General features: G+C 38.5%; 1 protein-coding gene across 1 annotated transcript in view; it reads left to right on the forward strand.

Moving 5' to 3' along the window:
* The first annotated feature begins 1,241 nt into the window (after nt 1–1,241).
* gspt1l (G1 to S phase transition 1, like) overlaps nt 1,242–24,016 on the forward strand; it is a 32,099-nt gene continuing 9,324 nt past the window's right edge. The window contains exons 1-9 of the mRNA XM_041777730.1: nt 1,242–1,677; nt 2,661–2,705; nt 10,350–10,589; nt 14,291–14,324; nt 14,437–14,514; nt 19,383–19,563; nt 20,329–20,483; nt 22,427–22,567; nt 22,680–22,773. Coding sequence (XP_041633664.1) covers nt 1,485–1,677; nt 2,661–2,705; nt 10,350–10,589; nt 14,291–14,324; nt 14,437–14,514; nt 19,383–19,563; nt 20,329–20,483; nt 22,427–22,567; nt 22,680–22,773 — 1,161 coding nt within the window. The 5' untranslated portion in view covers nt 1,242–1,484. The remainder of the gene's footprint in view (nt 1,678–2,660; nt 2,706–10,349; nt 10,590–14,290; nt 14,325–14,436; nt 14,515–19,382; nt 19,564–20,328; nt 20,484–22,426; nt 22,568–22,679; nt 22,774–24,016) is intronic.

The following is a 24,016-nucleotide window of genomic DNA, read 5'->3' on the forward strand; positions in this document are numbered from 1 at the left end:
AAAATAATATTTTGCAGTCAGTATTGAGTAAAGTAATGGGTCTTAAATTGTCAAGTATCGTTTGTCTTTATGTTTAGGTGATTAGCCCTTGCGTTGTGCTCAACATCAACTCTTTTCTTTCTATACATTCTTGCATTGCTTTAAATAATAACTTCCCAATGTTTTTCAAAAATAATGCTAGAAATTAGCAGTAAGCCCATCTGAATCTGGAGACTTGTTAGATGCTAATTTTGAGATGATTATATCCAATTCCTCAGTTGTTAAATCGACCTCACAGATTTCTCTGAAAACAGCATAAATTTTTGGAATGGAGATTTTGATTTTTAGAAAAAAAAAAAAAAAAAGATTCAGTGACAACGTATGCAGATAAATAATGCATATTGTAGAGGGCAAAATCTTCCTTTTAAATGGTCTTTTGGTCATTGGATTCCACTCTGTCCGTAAATAAACTTGTTATTGCTTTATTTTCTTGCCTTCTCTTTTTCAGTTACTGAAGTATGAGGTTTTGCTCTCCATCCACTCTATCTATATACTTTGCTTTTGATCATATAAAAGCAGCATGGGCTTTATTGAGATACAATTCATCAAGCTTATTTAGTAATGCCATTAATTTCTCTTTTTCTTCATTGTTCAACTCCACTTTACTGCAATACTGACTTATTTCCTGAAATAAGTTAGTTTCTTCCTTTAGTTTTTCTCAACATTTCTTTGATTAATTTAATAGGCATTTCTTATCTTAAATTTAGCAAACTCCAATTTCTTGTAGAAAGTATCAATGGTGTCAGTGTTTTCAATCTCTGTTAGGATTTCTTTTATCTCTGAATAATCTTATTTACTTTATATAAGTTGGAATTACACTTCCAGTAACTTTTATTTCTTCTTTTTACTGGCAGATTTTATCTTGATTTCTATCACGCAGTGGTCAGCCAGCGGAGCTTTGGATATTATACTTTCCGAGTCAATATCCACGACTGAAACAGCAGAGAGCCAATTACCAATTCTAGATCTACACGTGCCTTGAGGCTTATATCAAGAGTATTGCTTTCTTCCCCATATTTTGCTTTCATACAAATGTCGAATCTGTGGTTCCGGAAATTCAGAATCAGTTAATGTAAACGCTTGGTCAATTGCATGTGGGGAATGTAGTTTTCGCTTCTGACTGTCTTTCATAGCAAGGGTGTTTTTTAGCTGTTGAGAGGGACTTCATATCCCAGAAATCAACACAGATGGCCCGTCGTTTGGTGGGACGCTAGAGCCTAGCTCACGAGGACTGGGAGTGTTGAGTCGATTGCCCTCCCTGGCGTCTTACCGACAGAAACCGGCTGCCTTTATTCACCTGAATCAGAGAGAGGGCAGTAGACTTGCATTGGACCGGTCTCAGATAATTCAAAGGGTGATATATATATATACATCGGGTTGTGGGGGAAGACGTAGACCATAAACTGCGTAACTCAAATCTCTGTGGTGAAAATCCAAGACCCACGATGGACCCGAGAGACACTGCCCCTGATTCCTGGGAACAAGAGGACGATGTGGAGGCCACGATCGACGGACAACTTGAAACCGCATTTACTTCCTTGAATGTGAATGCTAAGCCATTTGTGCCCAATGTAAACGCTGCCGAGTTTGTTCCGGCTTTTGCCACGAAAGCACACCCGGAGAACACAGATTCGGCTGGTAAGATCGCTGTCATGCTGGGAAGCTAAGTTGCTAGTTGCTAACATGAGTCTGCCCAGTCGCTAGCTTTTAAACCACAGGACAGACACGCGTCTTTTGAAAACTTGCTATGTATTTGCTGATTGGTGTAACTGTCCCCTCAGATAAGACTTAAACTGTGTGATACAAAATTATAAATATCTGTCATACCAAAACATGTCCACGAAAGTTTAAGCATCGTCGTAAGTGCCTTAAAGTTATCAACACTGCCACCGGCATTAGCTTGCTACAACTAACGGGTTGTAGCTAGCATTATAGCACGTTGATTAGCCTTCCACCATTGACCTCCACTACAGCTTTGTATTGAATAATGCATCGAAGTCTAACTACCATTAACTGATTATTCAAAAGAGGATAAAGATCCAAACGCGAGACGATTTAATTCTCTGTTTCATGTAGCGGAATAAGTTCCGTGGTGATTATAATAATGAAGAGGGAAGAAATTGGTGGGAACGTGAGTGTATAGCATGACGTGGATGTCCCAACGCACTACTGGTCAGAAGTGGAGTAAACTGTGTCATTAACATTTGCGTCAAAGCAGAGTAGGGGCCTGAGCGATATATATATACATGCTAAAAAGACCGTAGCTCAGCAGTTAAGTTGTAACAGTAGCCTTAGAATACCCACGTGTACCTTTACACGATTTTTTACATATCCGCAAAAATTGTCCCATTACCATGGAGAACACTTCCAAGTTTGCTCAAATATTCACCTGGATTAACGAGAAAAACTGGTGAAAAAGACCCCTATTGCCACCGTTTTCTCATTGTAGCTTTGAATTACTGTGACTGCCAAAGAAGATATAATACTTTACCAGATTTACTATAGAACCAATTTTTTTTTCTTAATGCTTGTCTGCAGCAGATTGTGGAACATCAGGTTTATTTCTAACTAATCTTGGTATTTTTTGTTTTTATTTTATTGTTTCAATTTTTCTCTTTCAGTTGCTGTAGATAAGATTTCAAGCATGGAGGTGACAGAAAGTGCTGGTATGTATGCATGTTTGAAAAGAGGTGTGTCTTTGTATCTAACTTAAAACAACAAGTAAGGAATTTGTGTTCGGTACATTATTTCTTTGTTGTAACAATGCTTCTTGGCAATAAATTTTATACCGTTGGAAAGCCTGTTCATTACCCTTTTAAATGGTGCCACATTTGTAAGGAACATGCATTTGTGGGATGAGCTGCAGGGCTGAGTATGTGGGTTGTGCCCATGAAAAATGTGCCAAATCTTCTCTGCGGAATTATTGCGGAATCTCTGTGTAAAAACAGCTATTGACTCTTGTTTGTTTGGTGGATTGGATGATTGAAGTTTGAAGAAACAAGACATATTGACAATTTAACAATTTACTCATTCAACAAACAGGAGCCTCAGTAGCGTGTGGAAGAACCATACACAGCCACAACAGCCTGGCATCTCCTCCTCATGCTGGTCACTAGCCTGGTCACACACTGCTGTGGGATGGCGTCCCATTCTTCAACCAGCATTTGTCGCAAGTCAGCCAACGTGGTTGTGTTGGTCACTCTGGCACGAACAGCACACCCAAGCTGATCCCACAAGTGGTCAATGGGGTTGAGGTCAGGACTGCTGGCAGGCCATTCCATCCTCTTCACTTCCAAATTCTGGAGGTAGTCTCTGATAAACCCCATTCTGTGGGGGTGAGTGTTGTCATCTTGGAGGATAGAGTTCTTGCTGACAGGGTGAGAAAACGGTATTCTTGGGGTGTTGTCTTCTTGGGACGCCCACTTCATAGTCTGTTTCTGACATTCCCCGTTATATGGAACTTGGCCTTCAGTTTGGAGATGGTACTAGGGTTCACTCCAAACAATGCCGCAGTTTGGTTCTGCGGAACACCAGCTCGAAGTTGCCCAACCAACGGGCCCTATCCAGACCAGTCAAACGTGGCATGCCGATTCTTGAAGCAGACATCTACTGACCACTGTAGCAGGGCCCATGCTCACAGGTGCTGCCAATCAGGCACCTGACAGGCACCTGATTGGCAGCACCTGGGGGTACCAGAAGCTCAAAACAAGAGTCAATAGCATCAGCAAAATAAGCTGTTTGGCATTGGCAGAGAAGATTTGGCACATTTTTCATGGGCCAAACCCACATACTCAGCTCTGCTGCTCATTCCACAAAAGCATAATCCTTACAAATGTGGCATCTTAAAAAAGGATAATAAGCAGGCTTTCCAACAGTGTAAGATTTATTACCAAGAAGCATTGTTACAACAAAGAAATAATGTACCAAACACAAATTTACTTGTTTTTGTTTCAAGTTTATATATGTGTGTGTGTGTGTGTGTGTGTGTAAACACTGTTTCCTGTATTTCTGTGATCTGTGTGTTAATAATGCAGTGTTTCTTCATTATTTTTTTCTCTTTTTATGTACCCAGAGAGTCACGCTATGGGACGCCGTTAAGCATGTAGAGACAGACTGTTTGCTATCATTATTTTCTCTTTAAAGGTGGATGAAGGTGAATGGGGCTCTGTGTACTTGCATATATAGGAAATCAGCATATTTATATTCTAGGGTGATCACTGGAGAGTGGAGACATTGGCATATGATGAACAGACCAGATGTGAACAGCTGTGCTTTGAGCTGTTTGCGTTTAGTATACATATGAGAGATACATATCAATCCAATAAGATAAACATGTCTTAACATGTAGGATTCCTTTTAAAGAATGTGTTACCATGAAAACTGGTTGAAATAAGCCCAGTAAAAAAAACAAAAACCAAAAAAAAAAACAATGTTCTTAAGAGTTTCATAAGGGGCATGGCTTAATTGCTCAATAACTCTAAAGCTCAGCCCCTGCAAGCATGTTTTATATAGGATTTTGAAAATTGGCAGGCTTATGTATTATCCCAGGACCTACAAAAAAGCCTTTTGGACCTACAGTCATGGACGAACGTATTGGCACCCCTGGAATTTTTCCAGAAAATACACCATTTCTCCCAGAAATTGTTGCAATTACAAATGTTTTTGGTATACATGTTTATTGCCTTTATGTGCACTGAAGCAACACAAAAAAAATCAGCAGAAAAAAGACAAAATTGACATAATTTTACACAAAACAAAAAAATGGGCCGGACAAAATTATTGGCACCCTCAACTTAATATTTGGTTGCACACCCTTGGAAAAAAATAACTGAAACCAATCACTTACTATAACCATCAGCAAGCGTCTTGCCTGTCAACTGGATTTTTGGACCACTCTTCTTTTGCAAACTGCTCCAGGTCTCTCAGATTTAAAGGGTGCTTCTCGCAACAGCAGTGTTAAGATCTCTTCATAGGTGTTCGAGGGCATTTAGATCTGGACTCATTGCTGGCCACTTCAGAACTCTCCAGTGCTATGTCTCCAACCATTTCTTGGTGCTTTTTGAGGTATGTTTGGGGTCATTGTCTTGGTGGAACACCCATGACCTCTCATGCAGACCCAGCATTCTGACACTAGGCCCTACATTGCGAGCCAAAATTTTTTGATAGTCTCCAGATTTCATGATTCCTTGCACACAGTGAAGGCACCCAGTGCCGGAGGCAACAAAATAACCCCAAAACATCCTTGAACCTCCACCATATATGACTGTAGGTGCTGTGTTCTTTTCTTTGTAGGCCTCATTTCATTTTCTGTAAACAGTAGAATGACATGCTTTTCCATAGTGCTCTACCTTAGTCTCATCTGTCCACAAAATGTTCTCCCAGAAGGATTGAGGCTTACTCAGGTACATTTTTGCAAACTCCAGTCTGGCTTTTTTATGTCTGTTCGTCAGCAGTGGGGTTCTCCTCAGTCCTCATAGTGCTTGATCTCATTCAGATTATGACGTATGGTTCGAGCTGACACTTTTGCACCCTGAGGCTGCAGGACAGTCTGAATTTGTGTGGAAGTTGACTGAGGATGTTTGTCCACCATTCCAACTATCCTGTGTTGCATTCTTTTGTCAGTTGTTCTCTTCTGTCCACGTCCAGGGAGATTAGCCACAGTTCCATGGGTTATAAACTTCTTGATTATGTTGCGCACAGTGGACAAAGGAATTTCAAGATCTCTGGAGATGGTCTTGTAACCTTGAGATTGTTCATATTTTTCCACAATTTTGCTTCCTAAGTCCTCTGACAATTCTTGGCTCTTCTTTCTCTTCTCCATGCTTGGTGTGACACACACAGGCACACAACACAAAGGTTGAGTCAACTTTTATACATTCTAACTGGCTTCAGGTGTGATTTCTAGATTGCCAGCACCTGTTACTTGGCACAGATGAGCTTAAATGAGCATCACATGCTTGAAATAGAATGATTTACCCATAGTTTTAAAAGGGTGCAAATAATTTTGTCCAGCCCATTTTTGAGTTTTGTGTAAAATTGTGTCAATTTTGTCTTTTTCTTCAGATTTTTTGTGTTGTTCTAATGCACATAAAGGAGATAATTATGTGTATACCAAAACATTTGTAATTTCAACAATTTCTGGGAGAAATGGTGCATTTTCTGGAAAAATTCCAGGGGTGCCAATACTTTCGTCCATGACTGTATAATGCAACTCAACAGGAAGTCAGTCATTTTGATTTTTTTGTAAATTACAAGAGCATTTGTCTTTAGGCTTTTGAAATATTTACTCCAGGATGGACTTCAACAAAATTAATCAAAATCTCTAAAATTTTGTATAGAACTGTCCTTATCGGAAAAAAAAAAAAAAAAAAGATTATTCAGCTCATCTATTAAACCTCAAGGGCGTGGCTCAGGCAGCTCATAAAAGTATAATGTCTATCCATGTGAGAGGAAGTTACAGTTATTTAAAAATAAAGGATTAAAACTGCCTCAGACTTTTCATGTGTGATAACAGGCCACTTCAACATATTATTATATGCTAACATTAACTATCAGCCATACATCACCTCAGACTCATTATGACCTGCATGGCATGATTCAGTTGGTGGTTCTGAATTTTACACCCAAACGGAGGTGCTTGTGAACAAAGCTTAGGTCGTACAACACTGATTGTTAATTTGCTACAGCGGGAATGGTCACCTAGGGCAAATATGTGTGGAGCAAGCACTGCATTGTCTCTGTTTACTCTGCATCTTACAGTGCAGTGAAACTTGCTGAAACTGAAAATTATTCTGTGATAACAAGGAAAATATTTTAAAGTAGTACTTAAGCTATGGTCTGCTGTGTTTCACACTCCTTGGTGTTTTCCAGGTCAAAAAGCTGCTCTCCACGCTCTCCAGCAGCATTCTACTCCTGTGTTGTCCAGGGCGGATAATTAAGTTTAAGGGTCAAACAGTATTGTTTTTTTAGGGCCCATACCGATACCGATTAGTTGTGAATGAGACTGAAAACCGATATTTGGAATGAGTATGAATTTGTTATGACAACAAAATGTACTGATTGTGTCAAAACGAATGCATGTTAAAAATCAAGGAAAATGAACAATTTACCACAATCTCTGTTAACATGTGAAACAGTACACCACATTGACTGTTTGCTCGCTGCTATGATAAGTCATGGTGTTGGCCATATTGCTATATACTAGAGGTAGGACAAGAAATGGATACAGCACAGTTTCACGTTGTTTTGCCTGGTGATATATTGTATCGTCTCGTCCACTAAGTATCGGTATTTTCAAAATAATTGCTAACATGAACTGAAGTCTATGATAATGGAAAAATAAAATCAATTGTTTGTCTAGTGAAGTCGGCAGAGGTGACGACAAACATAACAGCACCAGGGGATGGACGAATGCAGACAGGGCACAAATGAGATAGACATGACATGAGGTTCCAAGAATTGCTACATGAAAATAAGACAAACATCAGGGTAAGACTAATGCTAAATTAGCCGAACAGTTGGAAAAATGGTATAGATCACAATACAATATATTGCTATATATGGTATCGCAAAACTCTGTATATTGCAAAATGTTTAAAATCTCAATAATATCGAATCGTGGCCTAAGTATCGTGATAATATCGTATCGTGGGGCCACTAGTGATTCCCACTATATACGTCGACATACAACAGACAAGAGTCAGTTGGAGCTATCATTGTTGTGTCTATCAGTGCGCCGTAGGCATCAGTGTTGATTGACTGGTAGTTGGATCACATCAAGCCAGTCATTTAGTGTTGTGGTCTGAGCATTAGGTGACACTGAAAGGTGAAAACAAAGCTAGAGCAGTAGATGCGCCTTGCAATGGACTAGTACGCCTTTAAATTAATTAATCCTGTCAATAATTGGTAAAATAAAATGTAAATACTGAAAATTGGCTAAATGCCTTGTGTCCTAGGCTAGTGTCCTTTCATGTAGAGTGGCACAAGTAACCTGTTAAGCCAGAGCCTCTTTTATTAGGCTACTGCTTCGAAATTTCCGGTCCATCTTTAAATGAGTGTAACTCTAACTACAAGGTCTATTTGAATGATCAAGGTACCATTATGAAGAGGGCTCTTGTGAAATTTGTTCAGAAGTGTATATATGTTACTGGATCAGAGAGAATCAAGTTGGCAAATGAAAAATTTCATGTTTGCCTAATTTTTTTTTTTTGCAATTTTAGCACATATATCTCATAGAAATAATGCAAGTGAAGTCCAAAACTCTCCAGTAGGCCAAAGCACCACATTTTGACATTACCTCTTTTAGGTCGTTTCCACCGAGCGGTCCGGCTCAGTTTGGTGCAGTATGGCACGCTCTTTTTGGCGTTTCCTTTCAACAGTTCATTCTCATCTGTAACTAGTTATTAATCTACTTCTTGCGGTAGGTAACCTGGAAAACATCGCTCTGTAGTTGTTGAACAGGCTCGTAAAACTTCAGGCTGCAGACTATTTTAAAACGAGATCAGCGCACCCCGGATTTCTAACTTAATCTAGCTTGATTTTAACACCAGCTGAACTTTTACTTTATTTTTAATGTGGCGAATTCTCACAGTACAGCTCTAAACTTTAATATTTTGTCATATAAACTGTTCTTGACTAGATATATTCACATACTAACGTAGCGTTATGACTCAAACCATCTCTGTACACGTATTCCATCAGCTGACAATCTGTACTGACAGCTGTTAACATCATTAAAATGTTATTTTTTAAAGAAGCACTTTCAGCTAAAATAAAGCTGTTTACTGCTTATTCCCTACTGATTTCTGTCACTCATCCTTTCTATAACTCTGCTGCTGGAACAGCTGTCTGTGACTTCACATGCATGCTTTTACAGCCCCGCCCACCCAAGTGAGAGCGCAGGTGTCTGTGGAAACACAAACTATTTGGGGGTTTAGCGTACCAAACCATACCAAACCGAACTGAATCAAACAGCTTTTCAAATTTCATGACACTAGAGGTTTATCAGGACAAAATAAGAGAGATTTTAGTAAAAAATATCCATTGTGCCATTTGGGCACAATCTCTGCCATTTGTAAAATCAAAGGTATCAAAGTTTTTTTTTTACTCATATGCCATTATAAGTGATCACTGCATCATGGAATTTTTTTTCCCCCTCACATCACCCAGACCTCCACATAGTTCCCTTTCAACGGATGTCTTACGAGGGAACTGAAGTTTGACACCAAGAGGAGCAGAATTATTTTCAATTTCACAAAAAACAACACAAAATTAAGTGCAGAAAACTAAAGGAAACTGTTAAAACAAATGGAAACTGCACAAACATGGCTAGAATTTTCAGTAGAAGCTGGGCTTTCAAATGAGACCATGTTTGTGTCTGTAGTACCAGGCACCATCCCATAGGGGGTGGAAGTGTCTGGCTACATAGCACTACGGCTACTTTGATATGTGGTCATTGAGTTGAGTCCTTTTTGAGTTGGATGTAGTGTTGGTAAAAATGGTTTATTTTGGCTTGTAGCTGAGCTTCTTATGCTTAATTTGATGTGTAACATGACTATTTTTGTGCAATAATAGAGTGCACAGAGCAAGTTTGTTTGGATCAAGGCGAGTAGGACCAAATTTGGTCCCGCTAGGGCTTAAGAGGTTAACTGAATTTTAATCGGGACCATGATTTTGACCTTCCCATGATCAAAGGCACACAAATGTTGCTGATCATTTTCGCTTAGATTACCTGCTTTACCTGTTGAAATCTCTGTGTGGGAGTTGATCTAAAATATTTCTTTAAAAAAAATCATATTGTATATTTTTACATCTTGTTTGAAGAATATTCTCTTTAATTGATTTTGATTTTGATTTGCATATGACTTAAATCTACTCATATTTCGGGGTGACTGTGACTCAATTAGTCATCTCACAATCAGAAGGCCATGAGTTCAACCCCCAGCTCCTATCACATGTTGATATGTCCTTGGGCATGACACTTAACCCCTGATTTGCTCCTACAGTGGCATGTAAAGGTGTATGAAAGCTGTTGGTTATTTGTGCTCATACAATGTGTTTTTTAAAATGCATGCCAGTAATACGGTATTCCCTGGTACAAGTATGGGAGGGTATGACAGTATTGAAAAATGAATACCGCCCAGTCTACTCACCTAGAATGAGTAGGTGTGGTCTGCGCTGTAAAAGCGCTTCGAGTAGTCAGATGACTAGAAAAGCACGATACAGGCTCAAGTCCATTTACCATATACCACTAAGTTGAGTGTTTTTTTTTTATTATTATTATTAATGATGTGAAGTATCTGGCTTCGCAGTTCCAGTGGAGAATGGTGACACAGAGATGAGCACAGAAGAGCTGTGGGACCAAAAAGGGTCTGAGCCAAATCAGGAGGAGCCAGGAGGCGGGGACCGGGGACAAGTGGTGCCAGAAATCACAGAGAAAACTGCTCCAGAGATGGAGGAAGAAGAGGAAGTGCTGGTACCCAAAGTTCCACCAACACAACCAGATGCCCCCAAGAAGGAGCACATTAATGTTGTATTCATCGGCCACGTAGGTCAGTTGATATCTTTGTCATGTAATGTATAATGTTATTTACCGCTGGGGCTTCAGTTTGAATAAATCTGAAATCATATTTTTCTTGGCAGAACTCTGTTTCATGTGAATGTAACATAACATGGACTGCTTTCACAATGAAAGCTTTAATGCTCAGGTCTAAGTTTTTTGCTCAAATCTGATTTTTTTTTCTCTGTTTACAACACATTTTTAAGATGTTGCCTCCATCCTCTATTCAGTTCTACTGATTTGCATCTGAGCATGGTCCAATGTGATTTGAAAAGATTTGATTTCAATGTGACTTGTACTTTTGAACTGTCATGAAAAACAATCTGATCCAAGGTTGTGTCCACACTGCCGGCCAAAGTGACCTAAATCAGATTTTTTTCTTTGCTCTGATTTTTTTCATGACTGTGTGGTTTTTGTTGACAATGCATTATCAAAAAAAAAAAAATTTTGGGCCTTTGGATACTAAGTGACCACACTTAGTACATGTGTTCATACATTCAAGTCTTTCAGAAATCACCATCAGAAGCCAGAGACTTAAGCTCTGTGCAGCGGGGTCTGTCTCCTCTTGTATGTATGTGAGACAACAGGGGACGCTGCTAAATAAACATCAGACGTGAGTTCAGTATGCCATCTTAGGCTTGTTTTATTTTTGTTGTACTGTAATACAAAACAGTTACCGTAAAGGACAAGTAAAATTCTGTGATAGGTTATTTAGGCTATATCACCCAGGCCTATCAATTGGTATCCACTTGGCCAAAACGAATATAAATCTGTTACTGCATTGTACAAATGGGTCTCTGTGAATAGTGCAAGTCGTATAGGATCAGATGTTTTCAAATCAGATTTGGGCTACTTTCACATGTGAAACCACTGATTTGAGTGGGGGAGCTTGTTAAGGCCAAATTTGAAAAAGTAATTTTAACAAACCAAAAAAGCTGGATCTGAGCAAAAAAAAAAAAAAAAAAATCTGATTCCAGCATTAAAAGGAACCCTGCATGATCAGACAAGTTCATCTTGTTGGATAGATATTTGTATCTCTCAAATATGTACTGAACTTAAAAACTCACTGGATATCCTAGATATCTGCATTTTGAGTAAATTTGAGCTCGTAAACTCACCAGGAGGCAGCCATGTTTTGGTCTGCGCTGGTGATGTCACAGTGCCGCAGCACTCCTCACGGTTGCTATGCAGTAACCGTTTTTCAGACTGTTTTGCTGCTTGCAGCTGTTGCTGCCATCACAGCTTTCATACCAGACTCATGTTTGCTGTGTTTTGGCTTTGTCTCCCTGCTGTCAAAGCTCTGTCATCCTCAGTAAGTCTTCTACAAGTGACTGGAGTCAGTGTATAGTGGAAATGCCGGTAGCTTTTTTTTTTTTTTAAATAAAAGTATTATGTACATACAAAGAGAGTTTCTTTAAAGCAATGTTAAAGTGGACTAAAGTGAACTGGAAGTGCTTCCATATTGTGTTTATCTTTACCTGAACCACGTGGAAACAGAAAGCTTCATAAAGAGTTGAAGTTTGGGGAACAACTTTACTAAACAGATGCATTATAGCTCGTGGCCTTCATCTGGTTCATCAAAAACAGATTTCAAACATTCTACTAATGTGGATGTAAATATTTGCTACAACAAGGTAAATATGGCTCTGTATTTATCATTTTCCTGTCTAGATAGACAGATAACCGCTCGTGGTCCCAATAGAAGATAGGAGAGACCTCAAATTTTAAAATTCTCCATGCGTCAGATGTGCAGCGTCTCTGAGATGCAGCCCTAACACTGGCTGTCAGTCTGAAAAACAGTTACTGCATAAGGAACGGGAGGAGTGCTGTGGCACTGTGACGTCACATTACCAGCGTAGACCAAAACATGGCGACGTCCCGGCGAGTTTATAAACTCAAATTACTCAAAATGCAGATATCTAGTGAGTTTTTAGTTCAGTATACATTTGAAAGATACAAATATCTATCCAACAAGATGAACTTGTCTGATCATGCAGGTTTCCTTTTCATGCTTGCAGTGTGGTTCAGAGTTTATGCTAGATGTTTTTGTTGCTGGGTAATATGGATGGTAGTCCTTTAGAATTTCTGCCATAGATTTTAGATCAACTACTGGACATATATATTTATTACATAGCCATATCTGGCTAATAACTTACATTTAACAGCAATAAAAAAAAAAAAAAAAACACCCAAAAACACCATGGATCCAGCTACATGCCTGTGCCAGAGTGGGGGCTGAGGACAAAGTTGTTGTTGAAGTTGTTGTCACTCTGTTACAGCCTGCTTGTTTACACAGATTACACATGACTGGACCTTGGAAATGATGGAAAAGCCATTATTTTATTCAACTGTATGCAAGTTGTTTAAACAAACATAATGACAAGTATCATCAGCAGTTCTGTAATACAGTCAGTAACGCCATATACGTCGTTAACACATAATTATTAGCATTTAGCTTCATGTTAGCTCTAGTTTAGCCCTTAGTTAGCCTGTTAGCACATTGACAGTGTAACTCTGAATAGCAACCTCCACAGAAGACATACGTAACATACATTTCCAGAAATCTGCAAATTTGTCATAAGTAGATTTACCAGCTCTTCAAAGTCCTCTGCAACTCTGCTCGGCCCACGCTTGCCTTTCCTTTTAGCTGCATCAGTGTTTATGTTGTTGAACTATCTACAATTCCCCTGGTTTCAGCTCCATTATTACCTGCATCTCAGTAGCTCTAAACTTCCCCTGGAAAGAGTAGCTTTGTTTGAACTCCACGTTGACATCATGAATTTTCACTGTCCTACTTAGCCATGTGCTTATGTAAAGTAACCTCAACACTGAATAGGTAGTAGGGTAACCCCACAAAGAAATTAAGTCATTTTCAAATGACCTTGAGTTAGGGGTGATAGGCATGATAGGATAATATCAGATCAGGAAGAAATAGAATGTATGGATGATCTGCTAAAACTGTTTTTGTAGAATTGGCTCTACTACATTTAGTCCTATGCACTGTCATACCCTCCCCTTCTGCTTCCCAATGCAGCAGTGATTCATGCCTGGAAATGAAACTGAAAGTTAAGAAACAAAAATCTTTTTGGAACAGAAGACGGCTAATATCAGTCAGAGCGCTTCTGTTATAGCTATGATTGACGCTCTTTGACCCACTTTCCTGACAGTCTGTGAACTTGCACACAGCAGTGACAACAGCATAGGATAAATCAGTCAGGATTACACTTGTAGTAGTATGACCAGCCTGTTGGCCAAGACTGGGCAAAATGTTGTTGCATAATCACCTCCGCCAAGGAGGTTCTGTGATCGGCAGAATTAGTTAGTTTGTTAGTTTGTTTGTTTGTTTGTTTGTTAGCAACATAACTCAAAAAGTTATGGACGGCTTTTGATGAAATTTTCAGGAAATGTCAGAAATGACACAAGGAAGAACTGATTAGATTTTGGGAGTGATCCGGATCACCGTCTGGATCCAGGAATTTTTTTAAAGGATTCTTTACTATTGGGAGATAGGACTGAGCTGCCTTGGCAGAGGTCTGCGCTCTCAGAGTATTTTTTCTGGTTTGATATGGTACCATTACAAAAGACAAAACAAAAAATTGTGTTGTCTGTGCCGGCCTTCAGGAATTTCCACTCAATTGGAGCCCAACTGAAGTAATATCAGTTTGTAAATTAAATCCACTTCTTGTTTTGTAGATGCAGGCAAATCCACCATTGGCGGACAAATTATGTGAGTGGAATTCCTCTTTTTTGCTTTACTACATTTCCTTATACTGGGTGAAATTCAAATCTTCAAGTAAGGACTTGTGCTGTGTGGCTAATTTTTTGTACCTTTCCAACAGGTATCTTACAGGCATGGTAGATAAAAGAACATTGGAGAAGTATGAGAGAGAAGCCAAGGAAAAGAATCGGGAAACCTGGTAAGGGGGGACACTTCTGTGTCTGAGCTAACTTGATCTTTATTAAATCTGTGATATGAAACAAGGCATCATCCTGAAATGAGTAAAATGTGAGAGCGCTGAACAATAACAATGAATAGTGTTGATTTATTTTGTGTGAAAATAATATGGAAGCATGTGTATGTAATTGTTAAACATTAGCTAAGATTAATTTTATTGATGGCTTAGATATTAAGATATAGTTGGAGCCCACATGAGGACCTAATTGGAATTTATAGGATTCTTCTTTGTTATTATTATATTGTGCATTTAATTGGAGATGTAAGGGCTGAACATATTTAAGAATTCCTGAATTTTGGCACGTGATATTTTATAGTACTCCATTAAGGATGGTTGGAATTGCCTCAATAGCGCTTTAACAGTTTTCAGAGTTAAAGCCCCATCCTTTAACTTTACCCTAGATCTTCTTAATTTTGTGTACTCATGCAGCTTGGGGCAAATAAATGAGCTTATAGTGAGAAGAGAACTGGATAATAACAAGTTATCAGAATTATTTACAAAACTCAAAGGAGGTGGGCATGGCAAGCCCTGAAATTTGCAGCCATTGATTATCCTAACTGGCTCAAACTTTCTGTGTAATAGTAATATAGTAGCATAGTAATTATAAAAGTAATCATAGCGCCTCCTAGTGATGACAGGACATACCATGTTTTACACTAGAAACAACTTATTTTAAATAACTTAAGGCAGGGGTGTCCAAACTTTTTCCACCGAGGGCTGCATGCGGAGAAATAGAAGACTGGCCGGGCCACATAGAGAAAACTCAATTATATTGGTTAAAAACAGTGAATCCAACGTTAAAATGTTTAAAATATTTATAGAAAGATATCCTATGTCACAGTTTTCCATTAATGGCTTTTTAGAATTAAAAGCTCATAACCGTTAAGGATTTTGGGATTGCCAATCAGAATTCAGGGGGCCTTCCCCTTTAGATCCGCCCTGGCTCTGGATGAAAGATGCACCTTTCACGGTGACAGCTCATCTCCACATTCAGACTCAAAACAAGAGCAAACTACAGGTAGCTGTATAAATTTATAGTAGTGATGGTACTTAAACATGATTAGAGCCATCTGCTTTCTAAACTGGACCAAAAGACAGAGCAGGATTAGGAACAAATGAGCACGATTAGCTTTGTTTTCTGCCATAATCCGTTGTCTTTATTCACCAGGGTGCTATGAATCGAGTTTTTAGTTTGGTAGTTAATTTTTCACTATTCATGTATCTAAATATAGTGATGTAAAAAATAAACATGTTAACAATTTTTTCTCGGTAGATGTTAGTTTACAAATTAACTCTGAGCCTTTAAAGTAACGTAGTTAGGAAGGTTTATACACAATTAATTAAGAATATGCTACCTTCTTTCTTTTTGTCAAGTTTGTTTTATTAAGATTTTTGGCTTTTTACACGTAAATACTGGATGTCATATCTTTTAACTCACCCATGACGGGAGCAGAGCTGCATTCAGTGGAAGCAGTGATTCTGTGCTTTTGACTGGAGGATGGCTGGCATGTCCAGAGCAAGTTTGGATGTTGAGATACGAAGGATATTGGAGAGATGGCTGTCTGTTGTCTTGGTTTTCAGTCTGCTTTTGTTCAAAGTCATCAAGCAAAATGTTTGCAATGTTTGCTCACATATGTACGTTGAGCCGAACAGACAAATTATTCTTTTTGCATGGTGCGTCATCAGAGGAAACCTTTCCTTTTCCAAGCTTCGGTCAAGTCGGGTAGGGAGAGAAGCTGGTGTTTATTCTTCATTGAAGCCACTGACACGGCTTCAGAAATGTCCTTACCCGTTGTTGTGCCTTTTAAACTAGGGCTGGGCGATATATCGAGTATACTCGATGTATCCCGGCTTTTCCTGCCCGCGATATATAAAATGACTGTATCTCGAATATCCGAGAATAAATTGTGTGGAAGTTTTGAGCCGTCAGCGTGCATTTCTCGCTTGAGTTTCCCTTCTCCCATTTTCCCTGAATCCATCTCTCACAGCAGAGAGCTCACTGGCTGTTTTCGAATTTGCCTACTATACTAGCAGTGCGTACTGATTTGCCCAAAATGTACTATGCAGTATGTGAACAAATGCAATAGTTGCAGTATGCCAGAAAAACCCGAATGACGTACTGATTTGGGAAAATTTCAAAGTATGCATCGGACCAGTCTGCTTCGCCTACTGTTACCCATAATGCAAAGCGCCGGGTCAGAGTTGGTAATAGCGTAGGGCGGCAGAACTTTCACCGGAGCGGCTGACAGTTACAAAAAGTGCTATTACCTTTTATCTTTACCCTTCTAACATGTACTATAGTGAAATAAGTTGTAATAGGGTCACTGTTGTTTTTGTTTTGCCGTTATGGCTTGTAACAGCTGGGAGGGTGCACTATACATGCTAAGCTAAAAACAACGGCTATAAAAATCCTGAAAAATCAAATAAAAACACATCCCAGATTTTTTTCTGTACGTAAGTGGATGGAAAACAATGTAGCGTCATTTAATATTGACCAGGGTATGATGTACTTGTGTATACTGGAAACCAGCTAAACCGGGCCAAGCATACTACACAATAATGTCCGACAGGCATACTGCATACTACTGTCGAACGCAGTATAAATACATACATATAAATAAAGTTATTGTATTGTATTGTATACTGAATACTGCGTTTTGCAGGAGTATGCAGTAGGCCAATTCGAAAACAGCCTCTCTCTCTCCTCCACCAAACCAGAAAACTCCTCTGCACATGTGCATCAGCGGCAAGAAGCAAGGTAGAGAAAGGTAAACAGAGCAGCGTGGCTAGTTAGCGGGGCGTTGGCTGACTTTTGAGACAGTCAACGAGAAACAGCGCTGGATCTGCAGCGTTGAGCAGCCATTCAACTTTGCAAAGGAAGAGGTCGAACTCATGGTATTCGTTAAAATACACGGCAAGATGACTCCGATATAACGGCGGCAGTAACACGGCACGTCGCTAAAGACATGAGCCAGTGTTGTTGAAAACACACTTAACAAATGTGATCCACTTCTCCAGAACAACGGAGACTTATCTCAGTCTTAGAGTTCAAAACACTGACAACGAGTAGTTAAAATGTTCCCGCCTCCAGACAAGCTTTTTCCCCCATGATCATACAGGAGAGCTTCTTGAATAAGGTCGAAAGATGCTCTCATGTTATGAACTTGTCAAAAACTGCTCCAGCGTTCATCAGCACAGAAAATGGACTAATATAATTACAGCTGTGAACCTGAATGGTGGACTAGACTGCAGGGTTTTGGCCATTTACTGCATGCAGGATTGGTGCGTTTTGTGTAGGTTTGCTACACCCTTAATGAGGAAAATAATCATTTTATAGTCAGCAATGGTAAACATAACATAAAAAACATTTCAGAACTTTCTACACTGTAAAAGACCAAGTATTTTATGATTTATGTATTTTTGATTTATTAGTAAAAGATCGAATGAAGTCCTTTTCAAAATAAAACTGCTTAATTTGACTTTATATTGATTTTTACTTTCTGCAAACAATTTTATTAAAAATCCAATAGAACAGTCTATTTTTATCACCAAAATAGTGGCATTTGGGGCCGAATTAAATACAGCTGCTGAGGGGCCATTTCAAAATATTGTGTGTGTATATATATATATATATATATATATATATATATATATATATATTTAAAATTGCAATATTTTCAATTACAAAAGCAGAATTTTTTGAGTTATATCCCAGTCCAAAGTTAAAATACAAATTTTTTATTTCTGTTGATTTTATTTCATTTTTTAAATATTCTGGTAAATTGGTTAAATTAATGATGGATGTCACTTGATGGTGACTGCTACAGACAGTTTAAAAAATATTGCAGCTGAGTTTGGCACCCAAGTCTGAGTCTTTCATGGTTTAAACTAGGGCTGGGCAGTTAATCGCTAACGAGGTTAAATTGCAGTATGGCCTGCTGCAATTTTCAAATCTGCAGAAGGTGCAATATTTCTTTAACCGGAAATTTGTGACAAAATACCAGTTAAAGTTCTCTTTTTTTTGCAGCAGAGACATTATGGATTACATATCATGCAGTCATTTTAGTGACATATTTTTAGAATAGTGTACAAAAAATCCTATTTTCTTCATTTTTGTATGTTTTTCTTGTTAAATATGAGAATTATATTAAAATGATCACTCCCTTTAATGCAACAGTTCATATCCAATTTGTAAAATTAATCGAAGTCATCTCAGTTAGATATTTTTCCAAAATTGTCCAGTCCTAATTTAATCTAATATTGTGTTAAAGTATAGAATGAACTATTGCTTGTTTTTGTTGGAAAATACATGAGATGAGGAACTTAAGAAATCAGATATTAAATCGCAGTCGCAATATTGGGTAAAAAAAATTGCAGTTAAGTTATTTTCCCAAACCGTTCAGCCCTAGTTTAAACCAAAACACCAACCAAAGCTATGCAGTTGTACCCTTCTTATAACTTATTCTCACAGATTTCATTTGATATTTTTTGACCATATTTTTATGCCAGCATTGCATATTTATTATGTTGCCAACAAACAGAAAGAAACAGTACTCCATGCATTATTTTCCGCAGTTATCTAACATCAAATTTTAAGTCTGTGCTTTCACTAAATGGTGTCTCTAAAGGACATGAATTGATTACTGTTTCATGGTACGGTTTATGACATGTATCACTGCAGCTGGCTGTTGTTTCCAACAACTGCACATGCACCTAGACCTACGTGAAGGCGCAAGGGCCAACCCTAGTTATGCATTTTAATCATAAGTCACTGTCCTATTCCTCAACACTGACCAAATAAACAATTTAATGTCCCTTTTTTCTTCTAGGTATCTGTCTTGGGCTTTAGACACCAACCAAGAAGAGAGGGACAAAGGAAAGACTGTGGAAGTGGGCCGGGCATATTTTGAAACTGATAAAAAGCACTTTACCATCCTTGATGCTCCAGGTCACAAAAGCTTTGTGCCCAACATGATTGGAGGCGCCTCCCAAGCAGACTTGGCTGTACTGGTGAGGACATACAATGAACAGTGATCTTAAACTATTCAGCTGAAGTAGAAAACCTAACAGATAGCCTCGGAGAGAAAAATGCCCAAAAATTAAATTTTGAAAACATCCCATAACACAACTGTATTTAGAGTTCTGGAGATCCTGTGTAAATGCAAACAAAGTAAATTGAAATCATAAAAATTGAATTTATTTTAAACTAAAATTTCTGTTTTTTTCCGCACATGCTTCATCATTGTTGTTCATCCTTTAAACTCACAACAAAAAAGCATGTTGTGGCTTTTAAAAGGAACAGCATGCTAACAGTAGGATGCCAGCCAGACTCTCTGTTTTTAAAGTGAAAGTCCCCTTCTTTGACTTTTCATAGACTTCTGAAATTTTGTGAGTACATCCAACTTGGGGAGATCTACAAAAACATTCCAACCTCAGCATGCCTGCACACATTCATATGGTCAGAATTATCATTTACCATAGCACCTTCTCGTGGTGACTGCAAATGTCAGTGGTTGTGCTGGGTACCGTTTTTAGTTTTTTGAGTATATCCATGTCAAATTTGTGTCAGGAACGCCAAAAGAACTTATGTGACATATATCATAAATACATCCCAGAATATCTTTCTGTACTAAGAAACATGTTTTTTGAATCCTCCCCACTTAAGGCACATTTTTTGTGTTAATCAGTTTAAGTAAAAATTAACCATTTAATCCTCCTCTGTTAAAATGGTATATATTGACAGCATGCTAACTTGATGAATGTGCTGAACCTCAGGTGATCTCCGCAAGGAAAGGTGAGTTCGAAACTGGTTTTGAGAAGGGCGGACAGACACGAGAGCATGCCATGTTGGCCAAAACTGCTGGTGTCAAACATCTGATAGTTCTGGTGAACAAAATGGATGATCCGACAGTCAGCTGGAGCCTTGAGAGGTAGGTAGATTGATGACAATGATCAAATGAATGTAACTATTGAAAAGACTATACTTGATCAAAAACAATGTGTTGTACAATCCAAATGGAAAGCATGTGCTTGAGTGGACAAATGAGTGGGAAAAGGAATCGTGTAGGATCATGTAGAAATAAAATGTATAAATGTTCTGCTAAAGCTGATTCATCATAAAATCGACTCTAGTGTTCACCCCCCGCTTCCTTACACACTGGTAATTCATGACTGTCAATGAAACAGAAACTTCACATTGAGCTTTGGAGCTATATCTGATTTTTGTAAACCATCAGTGTGCAAATTTTTTTTTTTTTTTTTTTGCTGAAAAACAAAGTTTGAAACTTTTTTGACTAGCGGTTGTGTCCTACACCATGTCAGGCCTCTTGCTCTATTTTGCAGACCATGTCTGCATTTCTTATCTGTATACAGCCATATGAGCTTGTTCATGGATAATACCATTCTCATATCATTATGGCTGAAGTAGTGCAAGTGTTGTCAGGTACACTCGACAGATAAACAGAGAGGGAAATGTCAGCAGCTGCTGCATGTCTCTTTGATACACTGATTTTATTTCACAGTTTCACTTTAGATTTATAATTAAAGTATAAGCTGTCGGCACTCGATGTAATTTAAGCACAGTTGCTCTCTATATACTCACCCATCCCCTTGCTGTTGTAATGAGGCTGCTCATCACAAGAGTGTCCTTTGAAATAAAACTGCTCTCAGTCCAGCCTCCATTCCTCATCAAGATTGCAATAAATGAAATATAATGTAAATTTATCCCTATAATGAACTATATGTCAAATTAATAGGCCCCTGGGTTAAGTGTGAAGGGCTGATATAGGGAAAACTTAGTTGAAGAAAAAAAGAATCTAAAAAGGCAAAACAGGCCAAAAATTTTGATCATGACCATGAAGGGTTGCAGAAAAAGTATATGTTGAGGATTTAGAGTTGTGAGAGGGCTTAAGAAAATAAAAATGTGTATGCTGAAAATATTTTCTGTATAAAATAAACATGTTTTTGTACAAATATCCATTGTAATTTTCTTAATTTAAAGGTATTCAGAGCCCACAATTTCAAGTAATTAGACAACATTTACAACACTAGAGAAATTTTGGTAGTATATAAACAAGACTAAAGAAGGTCTCATGATCAGGCTACTTGTGTAACCCTACAACTGTAATAATTACTCGATCGTCCACATGCTGTAAATTAAATTTACTGTTCAAATGGACTTGATGAAAACCAAAGTAGATTTTAGAACACAACAGAGTACACACAAATCATAATTTAGAAAATGCAGAAGTTGGTTCCATAAAAAAGATTAGATTGCATTGAAATAAATGTTTGGTGCCTAAATATTCTGGGAGAAGACCTCCAGACCCCCCTTATCCAATGGTGCCAACTATGAAATGCCAACTTTTAAAAATATGCATTTCCCAACAGATTGTTGCAGAAGAAAAGGAAAACACTTAAAAGACTTGACTTGTAAACACAATATTTGTACTTTTGAAAAAATTTATGGGCAATATGTTTGGTCATTTACTTCCAAATGTCTTCAAAATAGAATGAAAAAAAAAAGAGGTAAAACTTATACTGTGATCTTGCCATACAAAATTTTGGACATATTTTTCTACATCAACCACCCTTAGGGTTAGGTTAATTTCACACAGAGTATCTGCGCTAGTGTTTGTCAACAACTGACTGAATCATTTGCTGTCTATCATTCCTAGCGTGCAAGTCAGCTATTATCGGTGGTATATTTTCTAATTGAGAGTTTAACTTGGTTATCTTGATAGTCCAACGCGGAGTTGAAGATGATGCACAATGGCCTAGGAGCTGTTATTTCTTCAATGTTTATCAAACAAGTCTTTCATGTATATATTGAATGTATAGATTTTGACCTATCCTCTGGTTTTGAAACTCTTAGGTATGAGGAGTGTAAGGAGAAACTAGTGCCATTTTTGAAAAAGGTGGGCTTCAATCCAAAGAAGGACATTCACTTCATGCCATGTTCTGGTCTGACGGGAGCAAACCTTAAGGAACCCACTGACATGTGCACCTGGTACACGTAAGTCTTAAAGGAGCCATCCACTCTCTTTGGTCAGTTCAGGGTGAAGATAAGTGATTGGCCTTGTTCTTGAATTACTTTTAACTGTTCTCCATATGTGGTGTTGTTTCAGAGGTTTACCTTTCATTCCACATTTGGACAGTTTGCCAAATTTCAACAGATCAAGTGATGGACCAGTACGATTGCCCATTGTAGACAAATATAAGGTAAGAACGCGAGTTTTACAAGAGAAATAGATTGCAAAACCCACGGTTCAGATCATTCTAAGGTTTCAAGTCATGGGTCAAAATGTTGTTAAATTTGTCTGATGAAAGAAAATATGTAATTTTTCCAGTCCTCAGCTAGCTGTGATTTCTTTTGCAAGTTATTGAACGATTTATGACGATCCCCTCAATCTCAATAATGTATCACATCCTCTACTTAGACAGGTGCAGCTCAAAAACAGAATATCATGAGAAGTTTATTTTCCCTGTAATTTGATTAATGTATTTAAACTTCCATATATTGTAGAGTCATCACACACAAAGTGAAAGAGTAAGACTTGTGTTTGTCTTTATTTTAATGATTACGGCTTACAGCTCCCTAGAATCCAAAAGCTGCTATCTTATTGAGTTGGAGTATTAGAATATTACTGAACACCAGGGGTGTTAACGGTATTTGTATTCGTCTGGGTCACAATTCAGTGCACCTAGTCACACAACAAATATGTCCAAACCATAAATAAAAAAAAAACCAAAACCACCAATGAACAGGAAAAAGCTCTAAAACAAAACACAAAAAGAAGAAAAGTTGGCTCCAGTTGGCAAGAGCAACAAAGAGACCTGCAGGCTTCTTACCCCATCCCTATCTCTGCTGGTTTTAAAAAGTCTCTGGATGTGAAAGTAAAGAAGCCCTGTCCTGTGTTTCCATTAGCTAGTCTGTAGTTCTTCACTTGGGGCTTTTCCACTATGGCTTTTGGAGGTGCTGAGCCAAACCAAGCTGTGCTGATTTGCTTTTCCATCACCAGTTTGGCTGAGCCACGCTCAAATGGCCCTGCTCTAGAGCAGCCCCACCTCCAAGCGCACTGCGCTGGAGGTGCGATTTGCCGGGGGATTTACCCCTTCTGCTACTGATAACCCCCCTCCATGATAATTTTTCACCCACGTACGGGGAAACGGGGAGATACGTTTGATCCCTGCCATTGCAATTAGATCATTTCCCTAAATCGTTCAGCCCTATATGACATAAGACCAAAACTCGAGATTTTTGTGCATACTATGGTCCAATAGTTGTGCACGGCTTTTCACATTGATGACGCACAGATCCACGATTACAACTTTTCTGCACCTAAGTGCACCACTAATAACAAAAGTTTGACCCTTTCCCTTCTGATAGACAAATAAATTCTAGACTTTGGGTCGAGCGGCCATGGCTTGGTTCAGAGCGCTGCGACACTCGCGCTTGACAGCT

The sequence above is a fragment of the Cheilinus undulatus genome, linkage group 21, assembly GCF_018320785.1.
Source record: "Cheilinus undulatus linkage group 21, ASM1832078v1, whole genome shotgun sequence".
In the NCBI taxonomy this organism is placed as follows: domain Eukaryota; kingdom Metazoa; phylum Chordata; class Actinopteri; order Labriformes; family Labridae; genus Cheilinus; species Cheilinus undulatus.